The sequence below is a fragment of the Chiloscyllium plagiosum genome, chromosome 21 (genome assembly GCF_004010195.1).
Source record: "Chiloscyllium plagiosum isolate BGI_BamShark_2017 chromosome 21, ASM401019v2, whole genome shotgun sequence".
Classification (NCBI taxonomy): domain Eukaryota; kingdom Metazoa; phylum Chordata; class Chondrichthyes; order Orectolobiformes; family Hemiscylliidae; genus Chiloscyllium; species Chiloscyllium plagiosum.
The window spans coordinates 35,782,431-35,802,595 of record NC_057730.1 but is presented as its reverse complement, the minus strand read 5'-3'; the positions used below and the strand labels follow the sequence as shown (position 1 = coordinate 35,802,595).

The window sequence follows — 20,165 nt, the reverse complement described above, 5'->3', positions numbered from 1 at the left end:
AATTTGGGGGGGGAAGCTGAGTGGGTTGTTCAACACATCATAGTTTCTCACATTTCCCCTCAATAGGCCTCCTGGGTTACTCTGCATTGCTAAATCAGCAATGCATAAAACTACTCTCAAGTCTCTTACAATGTTGTTTCCCATAATCCAACAGTAGCTCTGGGAGAGTAGCCTAACATGATTCTTTTTCCAAAAAGGGAAAACACCTTACTCTAACGTAGTATCCAAGATAGAAAAAATTAGTGTGTGAGAAACTGATCCATCACTCTGCAGCAACAAAGAACTAAATCAGTCTGCCATCCTCAAAGTAAAATGTATCTTCCCAATCTCTACAATTCATGATGTGGAGGTTTCAGTGTTGGACAGGGTGGTGAAGGGGCTACACTCCAAAAGCTTGTGATTTCAAATAAACTTGTTGGGCTACAATCTCGTATTACACGATTTCTGACTTTGCCTAAAATTTGTCTGCCATGAATATCAAAGCAAAGGTACAAGAATGGGTATCACAAAACTTTACATGTATATAGTTAGCCTTGGCAGAATATGAACATTCCAAAATGCTTGGACTAAAGATGCATAGTGGGGTACCCAAGGAATTAGTATGAGGATAGCTGCATTTCTTAACCTGCATGAACGTCTTGCACTTTTTCAACATTTTCTGAGCATGAAGCTTCTAAACATTGTGAACTGTGAAAAAGATAGTGATAGATTCAAGAGGAAATTGATGGGCACAAAGTGCAGACACGTGGCAAATAAAATTTAATGGAGGAAAGTGTGAAGTGATACATTTTGATCGGAGGAATGAGGAGAAGCAATTTTTTTTTAAGAATTCCTACAGTGTGGAAACAGGCCCTTCAGCACAACAAGTCCACACCAATCCCCTGAAGAGTATCCCACTCAAGCCCATTCTCCATTACTCTACATTAACCCCTGACTAACCACCAAACCTATACATAAGAAGCAGAATTTAAAGGAAGCGTGAGAACAGAGAGGCACAAATCATTACAGGGTGGGAGCACCAGTTTAAAAAAAAGCATAATAGATCCTGGAAAATACTTGCTTAGAGGTGGGAAAAATGAAGAAGAGTGAAGCTGGTTGAATTGCTCTTACAGAGACACAGTGTGGAACTAATAGGCTGAATGGTCTCCTTCTGTGCTGTAGAATGATTCATGTGAGCCTTATCAGATAACATACAAATTGCATATGGAAATGTCAGGAAAAGGCAAGTTTTAAGGACCATCATGGAGGAAAAAGAGGGACAAAGGCAGAGATGCTAAGGACCAAATTACAGAGACAAGGCCCCAGGTATCTCACGACATGGCTGCCAATGGCGAAGCAAAAGAAATTTAGGATGCAAAAGAGGCGAGAATCAAAGGAATAGAGGCATCACAAAGGACTGTTAGGCTGGAAGATATTACATTCAGGAAAGGGCAAGGTCATAGCAGGATTTTAACAAAAGGACAAGAAGTAAAAATTAAGGCTTTGCTGAATACAGAGACAGTATAAGATCATGAGATTTGACATGATTTAGGATATGGACACTTGGGTTTTGAATGCATTCAAGTGGAGGATGGTAAATGCAAGGCTGGCTAGCTGAGCATTAGATCAGCACTAAATTCTCGTGGTTAAAAACAGCATGATGGTTTCAGCAGTAAGGGGCCTGATATTTCCACTAAGGTTTAAAGGTACCTGCAATTTCCTGAGATGGTGGCAGATTGGTTCTTGACCCCAATTGTTCAGGGACTATGCCCTCTTCGAGGATCCGCACACGTTCTCGGAGATGCACACATTCTTCCTTTAGGCTCTTCTGCTCTGTGATGTGATGTTCCTTTGCCAAACTGCAAGGGTTCATACTCAAGTGAAGCACCTTTGTTTTTGTGGGATCATAATCACCCTGAAAGACAGGACATCCCCTATTTAGTATAAATTTCAGAATCTCAAATCTGATGCCACAACATAAATGTCTATATTTTCAAAATAAAGTCACAAACATTACAAGGGCCAGAGTTACTTCTCATTCATTAATCTACTCTAATCATGCCTATTCATGGTGAATCTCATTGATGCTGACTAACCCTATAACAGTTTAAAATAGAATAAGAACAGCTGTAAAAGAATTGTTTAAACCTATTTGATAGGTTCCCAATGCATTATCATGCTGCATAAAAAAATTATGTCTTATATATTGACACACCAAAAGATTCAAAATGACTCCCTAGTATAAAAGCACAGTTAACTGTAAATAAACTGTATAAGGGTTAGTACAGGTGTATACAGATTGGCTATGGTCATTCATTGATATCACAGTCATGCCAAACGTATTAGGCAAGAAAGTTTCACTCTTGGTAAAACCATGTAGAACCCTCATTCTGAAATTCCTTCCTTACGACAAATAACATCATCTCCAAAAACCTAAATACCCAACTAGGAGTTGCATCATTTCTTCCAAAAAACAAAATTCTCATTTTGCATCCATTTTTTTCTGAATACACACCCCAGAGCACGTTAAGATATTCGGTAAAAGCACCACATGAATGGAACAGCATCAACAACTCATATTTATGTTCCCTCATTGCAGATCCCTTAACCAACGCATTAAAGTTTTAAATACTTTCATCAAATAATCTTTAATTATATTCTATTTTAGTGAAAAAGCATCAGCTTTTCAAATCTTTCTTTGCATTTGTAATTCTTCTTACCAGGCAGAACACTCGAGCATAGAGCCTGTGTAATACTGTGGTAGTATCGCAGCTCATGTTGTTACAGGACAAGGTGGATCTTAGATAGGAGCCTGGCTTGATAAATCATATTTTGATTTGTATTGGTTTTAAGGAAATGGTCTCTTGCTGAAAGGGAGGCACACAATGCTGCTGACTTTGCTTTAATGATAAAACATGAGTTTAATTGAGAAAATTATTGGGAAGGCCAACAGGCTAGTGGTATTATCACTGCACTGTTAATTAAGGGACAGGTAACGCTCTGGGGATCCAGGTTCAAATCCCACCATGTCAGATGGTAGAATTTGAATTCAATACAAAATAAAATCTGGAACTAAATGTCTAACGGTGACCATGAATCCATTGTCAATTGTTAAAAAACCCCATCTTGATCACTAACGTCCTTTAGGGAAGGAAAGTGCCATCCTTACCTGGTCTGGCCTACATGTGACTCCAGACACAAAGCAATATGGTCGATTCTTAAACTGCCCTTTGGGCAATTAGGATGGGCAGTAAATGCTAGCCTAGCCAGTGACACCCTTATCATGTGAATGAATAAATAAAAAATAAATGAGGATGAGATCAAAATAATCAAACCATCTACTCATAATACAAATTGAAACTTTTTTTTAAACACACAGTAAAAGTATAATCCTATTAATCCCAAAAAAATGCCTTATAGATTGAAAGCAAACCAAAAGCTTTTGTATAGTATTCAAAAGACACACTGGCCAGCACCCAAAACACAATCACACAATATTCATATCAGATTCCCTGTATCCAACACATTAGGAGGTTTAAGTTACTTGTGACTTCAACATTTAAACAGGAGGCACAGATAGCTTGTTCTTGCAACTAATGTATACTAAGCTTCAATGTACTCAGCTTCAAGTAACCTCTTCAGTGTTTCATCCAAATATTTCTGCTCTGTAACTAATATTAGTTCCTCATTCCAAGGCAACTTAGTTCACTACACAACCATCCCTCTCAGAAGCATGGGTCCACACAGCCATCCTATTCCAAAGACTTCACAGGACCTGCTACAGAAAAGTTGTTGTTAAACTTGAAAGGATACAAAAAACATTTACAAGAATGTTGCCAAGGTTGGAAGTTTGAGCTATAGGGAAAGGTTAAATAGGCTGATGCTATTTTCCCTGGAGTATCAGAGGTTGAGGAGTGACCTTAAAGAGGTGCATAGAATCATGAGGGGTATGGATAGGGTGAACAGCCAAGGTCTTTTTCTCAAGGTAGGGGAGTTTAAAAGTAGAGGGCATAGGTTCAGAAGAGAGAAGAAACATATAAAAGGGATCTAAGGGGCAACTTCTTCATGCAGAGGATGGCATGTATATGAAATGAGCTGCCAGAGCAATTGGTGTAGGCTGGTATAATTACTACATTTAAAAGTCATCTGGATGGGTCTACGAATAGGAAGGGTTTAGAGGGATATGGGCTAAATGCTGGCAAATGGAACTAGATTCATTTAGGATATCTGGTTGGCATGGAGGACTTGGGCTGAAGGTTCTGTTTCTGTTTTATACATCTCTATGATTGCTCCTGCAAAGTAAGAACTGAAACCCAAAAGTCTTCCTCTCTATAATACAGGTGGATACAGGTCCTTAAGAAACTCTAATGAACTTGGGGCCCTACTATCTATTTAAAATAAATCAAAAATAAACAAAAATCCATTGGTAGTGAAAAAAACCCAGTCACTCCAGCATTTCTTGTAAGCTGCACACCCTCAACAAGGATCCAAACATTGATGTAATTCACAGCACTGACTTCCACTTCTGGAAGTTTCTGCCATGGATGGACCTCAGAGCTCTATACAGAGGAAAACAAAATTAACCAGAGCGTTGATTCACTCTAAAGTCAGGGCCTCAAGAACTGCTTTAAAAAAAATCGCCATGGCTACAGAAATAATTACAAGTTAATTATTAATTTCAGACATAGAAATCCCACAACTCAAAACTAAAACTTACAATAAATAGTAAGAACACATAAATGAAAATCCACAGTTTACATCACAACTGACACTAAAATCCACTGTTCAACAAATAAGCAATAGACATTGGAAGGTTACAGCATTTCTGTTACAAATTCGACATGTTGTAGGGCGGTGCATGTTGACAGACAGATTATAGTGTTAGCATTATTTATAGCTGCATAGTTTAGATATATAAGATAATAAATGGCTGCCAGCAACTTACAAGGCAGTAATTCAACTGAGCAGTTCGGGTGACGTCAAACTGTAAAAGCTAGGCTCAAGTAATTTATGAGTGTCAACAGAGTCAGAAGATTGAATTACTGGCTCAAATCCATGCTTGGTACTTGCTATTCTTTTTATTATGAAGCCTAAATTTACAAAAGACAATGTTAATTTTTGAGCTCCTATTACACAATTGGATTGTAGGGTATAGTGGTGACAGCACAGCTTAAGTGAAAGTAGAACAAGCAGGCTACTGACAGCTGATCTAACAGCGGGTGCATCTCAAGTTTGAGACATCCAATACTGCAGTAATACAAACAGCCCTAGCAGAAAAAGGGAGTGTGGATAAACAACAAATTTTTTGGTATTACCTTAGATATAATGTCTAAAGAGAGTTGAAAACAAATCTTTATAGTCAACTGTGCATTTGTAAAATTAATTATTTTTTCTAATAAGATTGAGTTTCAATTTATTATATTGGTTAAAGAAGCTAGATTTCAAATATTAATACTTTGTTGGAAAGATCATTAGAAGTAAAATGCACCAATACACAAAATTAATAGCTCTTTCTCAACATCATAAAAATTTATGTTAGCTTCTATTAACTTGAACCATATCTCCGGTATCTCTTATGGCATGGTGAAGAAGAATGTACATTATAGCAACTCCAGGCAGCCAAGTGGACAACGTCAGCATGGAGGCTCAAAGTAACTCACATTTGCAGCAGTTTCAAAGAAATGCAAGGATTCAGTTTTTGTGGGAAACTGAGTGCCCATCTGACTTAAGAATCCCTAACAAAATATGCAGGCAGTTACACAAAATGATATCCGTGGAAAACGGGACCATATTGGAGGTCATTTCAGAGAAAGATTTTTGAACTTGATGTTCCAAAACTTGATTTTGAAAGCTATCAAGGGAGGCAATTCATAGGCTAAACAGGTACAGTCAGTTCTGCTATAAAGCAGTAGTTCCATTCTTGTGCAATCCTGTGTTCTAAGACAATTGTGCAACAGCAGCACCATCTAAACTAATGGGGCTGGAATTGTGTTATAACCAATACATGCTTTAAAAGTTTGCACTTTAGAAACAGTGTCCTCAATTCCCGATCGTGTAGTAGCAAATTCACATTAATGAAATGAGCATTATAGCAGAACAACCTGTACATCATTTCTGCAACCTGCTGGGAAGGCTGGAGAAAATGGTGCTTTCATGCAGCTTTCTGCAGGAGCAGAGTGGTTTGGAGCTAACCTAGAAAAGTAGCTTCCTTTTTGGGAGAAAATCAACAGTCATTTTAGAGGATAGGTATGAAATTGTAAAAAGAATTCCCTTTTAAGGTTAGCAAATATAACAACCTCAGAATACCCGAGATGTCTGTAAAGCCAATTAAGTATTTTTGAACTGCAGTCATTATTATGTAATGAATGTGAACTTGGGGTGTGTGTATATATATATATATATCTATAATATATAAAATAATATTTACTGCTTCTTTTTTAAAAATGTTACAAAATAATCACTTCAACATTCTTTTGAAATAGCTGGAATCTGATTACCATCAGGGCTAAAGAAATGTATTACTCAAAGCAACTTTGGGAAAGAGATTCAGTCGTTACCCAGCTGGATTGTGTGCACTTATCAATTCAACTCAGTAATTTAATATGGGTAAGGCATGTCAATGATTTCAACACTTACCACCTAACAACATTTATTCAACATGAACATAAATATATTGAAGTCAATCAGCAGTATTTGTAGTAAATTATCAATGAACGCCATTGAAAAGTTTCCTAAATAAACACAGAGCCATTTCAAAACACAAGATAAAGCACCAGTATTCATTTGCTCAAAACATCACAGATTGTGCTGAGATACGCATCCATGACAAGGAAAATGCTGATTGAAGAGGAGGCTTACACCTAAGAGCAAGATTTAAGAACTCTTAATCTATAACTAAACGGGGAAAGGGAGGATGCATACTTCTTGCTTCCTTCTTCAATTCCAGGGATAAAACATCCCTTAACTCTGATAGTGATTAACCTTCTGTTGCTTAACTCATCGTTTAGACCCTTTGTTAAAGCCATATCAGCAAAATGCTGCAGCTGAGCTTAGGCTGGAGCTCAGCTAAACTGTGGTCTTGAACAAGATTGGTCATCTTACATATCTGGCTATATTCACTACATTGTGCATATTTTACAAAATGGTCTGTACACATCAAATAGACCATTGACAGCTTCAGTATTGGGATTGTTCTACTTGTTTTGCACACGAGAAAAGGAATGTCTCATCTTGCTTAAATGCAACCACAAACTGAATTACAGTGATGGTGTGACAAGATGATCATCTTGACACCAGCTAAGAACAAAAGATGTAAGCAAACCTTTGAGATTTATTTTCCTCTGCTTTACTCAGTTTCTTTTCACCTGCTACTCCCCTTATTTCACTCAGCACCGCCAAATAAAAGGCCTCAGGCTAGTTAAGTTGCTACAAACAACACAATTCTTGATGCAAATAGCTTATAGTCTGCCACTTACATTTGGATACGCTTGTATATTTGATTGCTATCAGCTGCTTTCTGAAATGCAAATACAGTTTTTATACAAAATTATTAACTCTGAACATTATAATGTTACTCCAAATGAAAGAGGTTCAAATCACAATAAACAAAAGAAAAAATTTAGTTGTATTTCTCAGACTAAATTATGACTGCGCATTAATTATTTTAATAGTAAGCTTTGTTTCCTCTGCAGTGGAAAGCTCCTTGAATAGCGCTTATGGAGATGTCAAAGAAATATTTCAACAGACTTTTGGAAATGCCAATTTTTTTGAATATTACAGTGGGTTATAAAGCCCTGTTTTGTTTGTAACAAATTGCAAAGTTATTGATTATTCAAGAAAATTTTGGATTTACATCATACTTCCCTCAAAACCTCTCAATGGCACCATTAAAAATCTCAAAAATCATCACCGTTATGATTTGATTAGATTAGACTCCTTAAGATGTGGAAACAGGGTCTTCAGCCCAACCAGTCCACACCGACCCTCCGAAGAGTAACCTATTCAGACTCATTTCCCTCTGATAAATGCACCTAACACTATGGGCAAAAAATATGGGCTTTGACAAAGGGTCAGTTAGACTCGAAACATCAGCTCTTTTCTCTCCTTACAGATGCTGCCAGACGTGCTGAGATTTTCCAGCATTTACTCTTTTGGTAACACTATGGACAATTTAGCATAGACAATTCACCTGACCTGCACATCTTTGGACTGTGGGAGGAAACTGGAGCACCTGGAGGAAACCCACACAGGCACGGGGAGAATGTGCAATCTCCACACAGACAGCCACCCAAGGTTGGAATCGAACCTGGGACCCTGGTTCCAGTGCTAACCATTGGGCCACCGTGCCACCCCCATATCTAACAATAACTCTGTGACTTTGAATACAGGGGTCAGCAGACAGTAAACCATGACTGGGAATATAATTCCCTAGAATGGCAAGTTGTCACACAGGTGATATAATTAAAAGATTAGTACCAATGTCTCTAATTTCCCAAAAATGAAACCACTATGTGATTATAAAGTTATTTCCATTTTGCAACGTGACAACCCAAGACTGAAAACTTCCAGTTTTCTTTACTTCTTCACAGTTAATCTCAGTTTGGATTGTGATGATAGCTTAGAAAGCAACAGTAACAACATTTGAGAAGTAATTCATTGGCTGCGATATCCTGAAGGCATGAAAAATGCAATGCAGTTTTCCCTTTTACTTTCTAACTACCCTTCAAATGGTGGTAACTGACTTCTTGATTTAAAATATCTCCCTTAGAAACCAAAGTAACTGATGTCCCAGAAATAATGTGTACTTAACATTATTTAATCAGGATGTATGTGAACTGAAAAGCTTGCATTTCCGACTATATTCTGCCTTGATTTTAAAGAGGCATCTTGGTCCTCACAAAAGCCTTAAACAGGTTGAAAATACTCTCTAAGAGCAGAAAATTGTTCCTTTTTCAATCCTTTGTGCTTATTTTCGAAAATTTATTTTTATTTGTTCATGTGATGCGGACATCACTGGCTAGGCCAGCATTTACTGCCCACCCCTAACTGCCCTTGAGAGTTCTCAATGAACTGCCTTCTTGAATCGTTGTTGTCCATGGGAGGTAGGTACACCCACAGTGCTCTTAGGAAGGGAGCTACAGGATTTTGACCCAGCAACAGCACATTAACGAAGATAGAGTTGCAAATTGGGAAGAGGTGCACCTTGGAAGAGTATATGCAGGTGGAGGTGCTCCTTTGCAAATGGTGCCTTTGTCCTTGCTAGTGTTAAAAGTTATGGGTTTGAAAGATACTGCTGGAGTCTTTACAACTGCTGCAATTCATTGTGTAAATGATACATACTGCTGCCACTGTACATCAATGGTTAATGCAGGCATTGGTTAAGGCAGGCATTATTGAAGGTGATGAACAGGGGGCCAGTCAAGCAGGTTGCTTTGTTCTGAATAACACGGAGCATCTTTAGGGTTATTGGAACTTCACTCATGGAGGCAAGTGGTGCTTATTCCATTACTCTCCTGAATTGTGCCTTGCAGACGGTGTACAGGCTTTGGTGAGTCAGGAATGGAGTTACATGCTTCAGAATTTCTCACCTCTCCATATAAAAATTAACATAAGATATGAGGTACGAGATTGGCCGAACCTTTCAACAGGAGCACAAAAATATATACAATGAGCACTTGGAAAATAATTTCGTCGAATTCAAATAATGCAATAGAATGCTTGTTTCAGCATTTTAATGCTTCCAGTCTGTCTGCAAAGTAAGCCATTCAACAAAATTCTGAATATGTTTTCTACCGCTAAATTAGAAATGAAAGAGAAAATAAAAATGGCAATGCCCTGTGAAATTTAGGAGAGAGAATATTTCTGGAGGAAAACTGCCCTGTGATCTCAAAATAACTGTCTCAACAGCTTATTTAATAAGCTTGACCAACAAGCAAAATCCATAATTCAGCGAACCTTTCTGTTGAAAGAAAAGTGATTATTAATGGTGCCATCCCTACATGTCAAAATCTGTGACTGTACGAAGTTGATGAAATAAGAGACTAAGATTCCATTCTGAAGGGAAGAAAGAATGGAGACAGCAATCCTCAATTTTTGCAATTTATTTTTATATAGTGTGAAGATAGTGCTTCCGTCCAACATGAAAGCAGAGAACTGCTTTGTGAACTGTATTGAAATTTAGCTTTAGTTTCTCAAAGACTAGGACTCTGAAATTAATCTTTTCTTTTACCGGTCACTTAAATTATCTGATATTTGGCAGTTTGAACTTAATTGATGTTGTGAGACCAGACTGAGCCTTCTGCATGAATGAGACACCACGAAATGCAATAAATAGCCTCAGAAAGTCATATTTTTATTTATGAATGAGATTTTAGAAGATTGATCGTCCTTTCATTCGATCGCAAGTGCAAATGCCAAAAAAAAGGAAGCCTGAAAAGCTAAAATTTCCCAATTGACTGAAATTTGGAGTTCTGGCTTGATCCAAGCCATGTTTGTGCTCATCTCCCTACAGTTATCTACGATTTTTAAAATGTACGACAAATGGTTCGAGATTCAAAACATTTTCTAGTGCTCTGTAATCATTTTGTTGTATAAGTACTCTGTGCCAAAAGACCTGGGTTCAGTACTCCAGGTGTCACCTTTCACAGTTTGCCCACCTGAGGAGGTCACTTTAGCAATCATTAAATATTTTCAATTTCAAGATGAAAATTGTTGGACATGACAAGTTGGGCTTGGAAGACAAGGAATGTGGGGATATCTGTGGACACATGAAATTGTAAAGCGTGCTCTGCTACTCACATGTTGTATATCACTCCATAATTTTAAGAATAGGAATACATTTGTGTTAACGTCTGATGAAAATATGAATTATAATCGGATATATGGCTGACCAGATACACAAGTTCCAGTCAGATCTAATGTAATAATTAATAAAGGTCAATATTGCCAGAAGGAATAGTGCAGAAAAAGATTTGAGGGGTGATGTGTTACATTTGATCACTCCAATAAATCATTGGATGTCTATTGTTTTTCATGTCAACACATGGAAATCAATATCAGAGTTTTCACAAGAAAAATTTGATGGAAAGGCAAGCTATGAGTATTTATAATATTCAAGATAAGGGACCTCAGTATTGGAAAATTATTTTTTCTTTCCATCTTGAGCACCTATGCTCAACATCATATACTCTTCTGCCAGTTTTCCCCTGTGCATCAAAAATGTATCTCATGTTGTATAGGTAGATGACATCTCTATTTCCCATAAAAGTCTGCTTTAAGGACTCTGATTAGTATTTCAGATTGAATGAAGATGCCTTTCAATGTAATGAACTTAGTCAATTTACTGACAAAATTCATCCAGGACAGTTTTGCAATATAATAATTTAATCACTTCAGTGTGAAACACATTTGTGTTAAGTGTCTTTTTTAAGCAAAATTAATTTTTTGGATGAACAGTTAAATAAGCAATGGTACTAAGACTTGACTAAAACTATTTTCATCTGGAATTCATTACAATTCTAATTCAAATGTGGAACTTCTTCATTAACTGGCCTCTGTTTCTCATGATTCAACTGTGAAGTTATTGCTACTTTTTTCAAATTACCCTCTTGTAATTTTTTTTATTATTGCCTATTATTGGCCTCTCTCTATCTTCTTATCTGACATTCCATTAAAACGTATTCCTTCATCCAAGGTATGGAAAATTTTGCTGATTTCACATTTGGTTCATTGTCAACTTTATTTTGTTAACAGTCCTGTGGAGCTCCTTAGGATTATTAAAGGCAATGTCATAAATGTAAGCCGTTGCAGTTTACAATCCAAGAATAAAAAACTGAAAGTTTGCTTAAGGGGAGGGGCCTTTCTAATGCTGACAACTTTCCGATCCTGAGCTGTTACCTAAAACCTTAGCTTGCTTTTTCCCTTTCAGGTACTGATAAATCAATTGTCCATTTTCAGCACTTCTTGCTTTTACCCAAGTTTCTTTATCCAACCTCAGTATAACTGTGTGCTGGACGACAATCCCACTCAGTGCTCAGATTTTAAATGCTCTAGAACGCAACTGCCTTCTTGAACAATTTAGCAACAACAAATTTACATTTTTTAAATTGCGCAATATAATTGTACTTTTCAAATGTGTTACATACATTTAAACAGGTTTTATTCAAATGTTTGAAATATTTATTAAAGAAAACTTACCAATAAGTTTGGTATACAGCAATTTACAAAGGAAAAGGAAACAACAGCTTTGAAAACAGGGTTACTCTTTTAAGCATCTAATTGCAATATACAAGGTTTTTATCTGACAATTTCAAGTGCACAGCAAGTAAGTTGAATCTATTTTAAAAACTGATATAAAATCTGCTAACAGCTTTGGGGTTGATCTGACATTAATAAGTTTAAAGCAAACACAGAGAATGCTGGAGAAACTCAGCTGATATGGCAGATCTGTGAGGAGAGAAACAGAGTTACCGTTTCGAGTCCTGCATTACTCTCCTTCAAAACTGATTTTAATATATTTTGAATATAATATATATTATATTCTGAATAGAATATCCACAGAGGCACTGTTCCCAGATAACAAGGCTTCGTGCATGATGTTATGGACCAGGCCAGACCCCCCTCAAAACATTTCAAGAAGTGTGGAAGCAGTTTTTGCTGGACTGATTGTTTGCAGAGATTTTGGTCAGTTATGGTGCTGCTCTTGCCTGGTTTGGCCCCTTGCCCTAGGTGGTGCTAGCCTGCTAGAACATTCTCTAACAACCACATAACTTCTGCTTTTCCCACATAACTTATGAACTGTTTATCTGTAGAAAGCGCAACTCAGCCAAATGTTATCAACGGGCGAATGTAGTATCTGGAGTGTGCACTGACTCAAGGTCTGAGAACAATAGCAGGTTATGTACAGTTTTGGATTCTGCCTGGTGCATGCTCACATAGATCTTTTAGTGACTATCTTGTGGTTTTGTGTCAGATTGAGAAACTGTCAACTCGGCATTTGTTGTACTATATAAATTTGCAGCAATCGGGAAGCGTTTTGAAGATGCAACAGACCGTACTAAGGAACTGTGTGTTCCCCGTGATATCATAATTTCAAGTTTGTCAATGCTCAAGGTAGGAGTCCAGAGAATTTCTTCAACAAGGTAGCCCAGACCCTAACTTTTCTAATTGTTTTGAGCAGGTGTTAAATTGGATGTTCAAGGAGTGATGCAGCTTGTCAAAACCCTTTGGTTTAAAAAAGACAATTTATTTTCAGAGTACCAAATGAAACACAAACAAAAGAGAACAGAATACTGAATAACTTAACCTATCCAATTATCCAACTGATTATCCCAACTTAATGTTGCTGTTCTAAATTTTGCAATAATCTCCATAAACACCACTTGGCAAAAAAGGTAAAATCAAACACAGGGTCTTAAAGTAGAAAGAGGTGGCAGAGAGATTCGGCATAGAACACCTTCTTTCGTGTAGCTGTTTCTTTGACCAGCAGCCTCAAAAAACTGACCACTTGGTCTGAACAGCCAGACTGCTAAAACCAAAACAAAACCAGAGAAAAGCTGGGAGAACTGGCCACTCTCCTTTGATTGTACAAGTGTTTTTTTCTAAAACTTAAAAAACTTCTTTAAGTAGATAAACACAGACAAATTGCATCCATTATCTTTACAACCCCTTTGAAAAAGAAACGCAAGGACAACCTAATCTTGTTAAAGAAGGAGCATTGTCACATCTCTCCCCTTAAAAAAAGAACCCCTTAATCTTAAATTGTTAGTACCCGACAACAACCATTCACATTACATTGGCTATAAATATGCAGAGTCTAGATTAGAGTGGTGCTGGAAAAGCACAGCAGGTCAGGCAGCATCCGAGGAGCAGGAAAATCGATGTTTTGGGCTAAAGTCCTTCATCAGGAATAGAATCATCTATTCCTGATGAAGGGCTTTTGCCCGAAACATCGATTTTCCTGCTCCTCGGATGCTGCCTGACGTGCTGTGCTTTTCCAGCACCACCCTAATCTAAACTCTGGTTTCCAGCATTTGCAGTCCTTGTTTTTACCTATAAATATGCAAACATACATACCAAATTCTATTATAGTCTGTTTCACTCCTGCCTCTGAACACCTCCATTTCGCATCCTGCCACATGCCCAAATTTCAAATTGACTGGCTGCAACAAGCTTCATCTAAACAGTCTGAAATTTTTGTCCTAAAATTTCTCCACAAACACCAATGGGTTAGATCAGTGTATTTGATTGTCTCAGATACATTACTGGTAACATAAAAGTTGAAATGTTGTAACGCCAACACTAAGCTCAAAGTCTCCTTCTCAACTGTTGAATATTTCTGCTGAGGAATGTTCAATTTCCTGGAGAAATATCTGATACCCATATCACTTGCATCGATAGCCACCTTGAATGGCTTTGCATAACTAGATGTGGCTAATACTGGGGCAGTGGTTAACACAGCTTTCAGGTTGTCAAATGCTATCTGTCTACTGAAACTTCTTTCCTTCCTTTATTAATTCAGTGAAAGGAGCATCCACGCTGCCAAAATTTGTTATGAATTTCTGATAAAATCCACTCAATCCCAGGAATCTTAGTACTGCTCTCTTTGTCAATGGATGGGAAACCCCCCAATTACCCCCAGTTTTTGTATTCTGTTGGGCCATTTGTCCCTCTCCAATAATATGGTCCAGGAAGGTGACTTGGGTTTTGGAAAATTCACTTTTCGCCAGGTTTATCACCAAGCCTGCCTCCTGAACTAAATCGAACAACTCTGATAAATGTTGCAAATATTCCTAAAGATCACCAGGTCATCTATGTATATGACATAATTGGGTAATCTGTTGAAGACCTTATTGGTTAGTCTATGAAATGTGGCTGGCGCATTTTTTTTTACCAAACAGCATGACTTTAAACTAATAAAGTCCATTCAGCATTACGCAAGCCGAAATTGTCTTCACTCTTTCGGAGATAGGTACCTGCAAGTATCCTTTGAGCAAATCCAACTTAGAAATATAAGTTGCTTGTCCCACCTTTTCAACACAGTCATCTAAACGTGGAATCAGATATGTATCAGTCTTTGTAACTGCACTGGCTTTGTGATAGTCTACACATTGGTATCTTTTGGTTTTGACACCATTACTATGGGTGAGCTCCAATCACTGTAACTCACTTTGATTATGTCATCTTGCAGCATGTCTTCAATCTCTTCTTCAACCTGTGTCAACTTTAGAGGGTTATGTTTTCGAGGATGTTGATTAATCGGAACACCATCTCCTATTTCTATACAATGCATGATTAAGTTAGTACTTCCTAGCTTATTTCCACATATCTCCGCTTGTGATGGTAATAACTCTTTCAGATCCTTTTGATTTTTGTCTGGAAGGTAACTCAATAATTTATCCCAATTTTTGGCAACTTCCCCATTGGCCAATTTAATTTGAGGAATGTCCAATTCAGAATCCTCTGAACTTGGTTCTTCACTCTGTATTGGAAACAATAACACATTCTCCTTTTGCATTTCCTTCACTATCAAAATACCTTGTGAGCATATTCACATCATACACTCTAAGGTTTCTTTCTGTCTGCAGTCCTTATCAAATAGTTCTCCTCACTCAACCTCCTTTCGACTTGATAAGGCTCACTTAACCTTGCTTTTAAAGATTCACCTATTACTGGAAGTAACACTAACACCTTATCTCCGATAGCAAAATTGTGAGTTTTTGATTTCTTGTCTACTTCCTGTTTCATTGTATGCTGCGATACTTTAAATGCTGTCTAGCCAACTCCCCCACTCTATTTAATCACTCCTTAAAGTTTGACACATAGTCCAAATAAATGGCCTCTGAATTCTGACTTACCAATTTCTCCTTAATCAATTTTAGCGGTCCTCTCACTTCATGCCAAAAAACTAATTCAAATGGACTGAATTTGGTCAATTTATTTGGTGCATCTCTGCTGGCACCAGAAAGGCAAACCGAATTCCTTTATCCCAATCATCTGGATAGTCTTAACTATAAGCCCTCAACATGGTCTTTAATGTCTGATGCCACCTTTCTAGCACTCCCTGTGATTCTGGATGGTGCGCAGGAGATTTGAATTGTTTTTTTCTTAAGTTGTCCATAACTTCCTTGAACAATTTTGATGAAATGTTTGACCCTTGATCTGATTGTATCTCTGTGGGTAGTCCGGATAGAGTGAAAAATTTGAGTAACTCCTCTACAGTTCTTTTAGCTGTGATATTGTGTAATGGAATGGCATCTGGAAATCTATTCGACATATCCATTATTGTTAACAAATACTGATTTCCACTTTTTGTTTTATGTTTAGGAACCGTACCATCATTTAAGATGCTTGAAAAAGGTTCCTCAAATGCAAGAATGGGCATTGAAGGTGTGGGTTTTATTAATGTCTGTGGTTTTCCAATTACTTGACATATATGACCTCTCTCGCAAAATTCAACCACATCGTTGTGCAGTCCAGGCCAAAAAAAATGTTTTTGTATTTTAGCTTAGGTTTTTCTGACCCTGAAATGACCGCCTACTGGTAGTTCATGTACCACCCACAACACCTCCTCTCTATAACCCACTAGCAATATGACTTGATGAACTTCTGCCCATTTCTCATCTGCCTGAAATGTGATAGTCTCCACTTCCTCATTGAGACATCATTTTTACAATAGTAGCACACCAGGACACATCAAGATTCTTCTTCTGTGCATGCCTTTTGATGCAATTGCTTTAGTTTCTCATCTTTCTGCTGTAACTCAGTTAATTTCTCTGAAATAAAGATGTCTGCCTTGTCATCTATTCGCTCTTGTTCTGTCTCATACATTTTATCAAACGGGGTCTCTGATAATGCCACTTCAATGTTCTTATCTGTACTCTTTGATCTCTCTTATTTCAACTGGTGACTTTGTGACTTCGTTACCACAGAGTAATGAAAAATCCCAGGATATGTGTCCTGCAATGGTTCAGCTGCCTGAGCTTTCACTGGCTTTTCAACCACAATAGGTAGCTCTCCTACTTGTGAATCAGCTATACCGTTAGCATGGACAAACTGCCTTCATGAAGTTAAAATTTTGTTTGGTACGCCTACCACGACTTCTCCACTCTTAACTTCATTCTAGATAACTGAACTCTTCTTGTCTCACTGTGAATTCCCATTTTTCTGGGGTAATCCTTCAGAAGTACATATCTCCTTCTCTTTCAAGAACAAAGATTGACAGGATCCTGTATCTCTTAATATTGTAACCTATTTATCTGCTGCTCCTGGCCTACGTGAGTAAACTTTACCTTTGCAAGTATACGGTTTAAGAAGATCTGGCACTTCCTCCTTAGCCAACCTCCAACCAGCTTGTATATTCCGATGCAGATTGTTGGCCTCCACAATGCCTTCCATTACCATTCCAACAAAATTCACTGGCTTTTCCTGTTTTCCTATATCTGACTTCTGAATGCTTTTCCTAACTTACCAAAACTATGATTTCATGTGGCCTACTTTACTGCAGTGAAAACACCGGAGCTTTTTGACTTGTCTTTCCCTTTCAAAGGTTTCCTTTTTACCCTGTGGTAAGTTATCCTTATGGTCTTCAGCGAGATCTACATTTGCCTTTCCATGCGAGGATTTCTCTTTTCCCCAATTTCTATCATTCACGGATTGAAATTTGTGTTGGAAGCCAAACTTTGATTTATGAACCAACTCATACTCATCAGCCATTTAATCTGCTAATATTGCCATTTTAATTCTCTGCTCTTTCACAATAGTTCTCACTACCTCATGAAGTGAGTTTTTAACTCGTCTAAAATAATTGTCTCTCGAACAGCGTCATAGGTTTGCTTTATTTTTAATGCCGTTATCCACCTAACAAAATTACTTTGTTTGATCCTTTCACACGCAGTGTGGGTTTGATCAGGGTCTGTCTTTAGATTCCTGAAACACTTCTGGCACAAGCTCATATACACTTAAGATGGCTTTCATCACCTCCTCATACACCTCAGATACCTCCTCTGATAGTGATGCGAATACATCACTAGCTCTACCTACAAGTTTCGTTTAGGTCAACAAAACCCACCTGGTCACTGCATTTCTTTAGCCACCTTCTCAAATGAGAAGAAAAAGGCTTCTACATCCTTCTCATCAAACTTAGGCAACGCTTGAATACATTTAAACAGATCCTCACCAGGTCTTTGCCATGGATTTGCTCACCCTCACTAAGCTTACCTTCAGCCTCACCTCCATCCTTTTAAGGTGACTTTCCTGTTTAATTAGGTAAAAACAATGACTGCAGATGCTGGAAACCAGATTCTGGATTAGTGGTGCTGGAAGAGCACAGCAGTTCAGGCAGCATCCGAGGAGCAGTAAAATCGACATTTCGGGCAAAAGCCCTTCATCAGGAATACCTGACGAAGGGCTTTTGCCCGAAATGTCGATTTCCTGTTTAATTGCCAATTTATGAAGTTCAAACTCCCTCTCTTTCTTCCTTTGCTTTCCCTCCCTCTTTCTTTTACTTTTTGTTCTGCTAAATCAATTTGTTTTTTTTCTCTTTCCTTGGCTTTTAATCATAATGCAAACAGTTTTATTTCTTTTGTTGCTAACGCAAGCTTCTCATTTTTAACTGAATTTTAGCCATCTCCAAGGATTCTGATGGTGTTTCCAGCAAATCCAAATGCTGAGCTATTGCTCTAATTATCTCTCCTTTCCTCTTAGAAGGCGGCAGCTCCATCCCCAGCCTGACTGCCAATTCCAGCAGCTTTTCCTTGTTCACCTTAGTAAAGCCGCCAAAGTCACTTCTTGCACCCCCAGAAAACTCTTGGTGACTGAAAGAGCCATTGCTATCCCAAAAGCTGTTTAAACCAACTGAAATCAACACCCAGAACAAAAGATACTAACACCTAACACGCGCTGCCTTCGAGTTCAGCAATCCTAATCTCAAATCGGAACTACAGAACAAATCCCAGACGACCCCTAATCTCTTATGGACAAGCCAGACCCCCTCAAAACATTTCAAGAAGGTACCCCAGACCCTAACTTTTCCAGTTGTTTTGAGCAGGTGTAAATTGGATGTTCCAGGAGTGATGCAGCTGGTCAAAAGCTCTTGGTTTTAAACAAAACAGAATTTATTTACAGAGTACCAAATGAAACACTAACAAAAGAGAACAGAATACAGAACAACCTAACTGACAAACCAGCTGATTATCCCAACTTAATGATGCTGTTCCAAATCCCTGCAACAATCCCCATAAAAACTACTTGGCAAAAAAAAAGGTAAAATCCAACACAGGGTCTGACAGGAGAGAGAGATGGCAGAGAGATTCAGCATAGAACACTTTGGGGTGAGCACTTTGGGGATAGTGACCATAATTCGGTGATTTTTACACTCGTGATGGAGAGGGATAAGTGTGTACTACAGGGAAGGAGTTATAGCTGGGGTCAGGGAAATTATGATGCGGTGAGGCATGACTTAGGATGTGTGGCCTGGAAAAGTAGACTCCAAGGCAAGAGTATAAATGATATGTGGAGCTTGTTCAAGGACCAACTATTGAGTGTCCTTGATAATTATGTACCTGTCAGGCAGGGAGGAAAGGGTCATGCGAGGGAGCCGTGGTTTAATAAGGAATTGGAATCCCTTGTTAAATGGAAGAGGGCGGCCTATCTCAAGATGAGACGTGAAGGTCCAATTGGGCCGATTGAGAGTTATAAGGTAGCCAGGAAGGACCTGAAGAGAGAGCTAAAAGCAGCAAGGAGGGGACACGAAAGGTCCTTAGTAGATAGGATTAGGGAAAACCCTAAGGCTTTCTATAGGTATGTTAGGAATAAAAGAATGACTAGGGTAGGAATAGGTCCAGTCAAGGATAGTAGGGGGAAGTTGCGTGTGGAGGCGGAAGAGATTGGGGAGACACTGAATGAATACTTTTCTTCAGTATTCACTCAGGAACAGGGCATTGTTGTCGATGAGAATACTGAGGCACAAATAAGTAGAATGGATGGCTTTGAGGTATGTAGAGAAGAGGTGTTGGAAATCCTGGAAAAGGTGAAAATAGATAAGTCCCCTGGGCCTGATGGCATTTATCCTAGGATTCTCTGGGAAGCAAGGGAGGAGATTGCAGAGCCATTGGCCTTGATTTTTATGTCCTCTTTGTCTACAGGAGTAGTCCCAGAAGACTGGAGGATAGCAAATGTGGTACCCTTGT

General features: G+C 38.3%; 1 protein-coding gene across 2 annotated transcripts in view; it reads right to left on the bottom strand.

Annotated features, from left to right (window-relative positions):
- mad1l1 (mitotic arrest deficient 1 like 1) overlaps positions 1 to 20,165 on the bottom strand; it is a 906,958-nt gene that overhangs the window by 447,145 nt on the left and 439,648 nt on the right. For both annotated transcript variants that reach the window (XM_043711818.1, XM_043711819.1), the window contains exon 16: positions 1,690 to 1,894. In XM_043711818.1, coding sequence (XP_043567753.1) covers positions 1,690 to 1,894 — 205 coding nt within the window. The remainder of the gene's footprint in view (positions 1 to 1,689; positions 1,895 to 20,165) is intronic.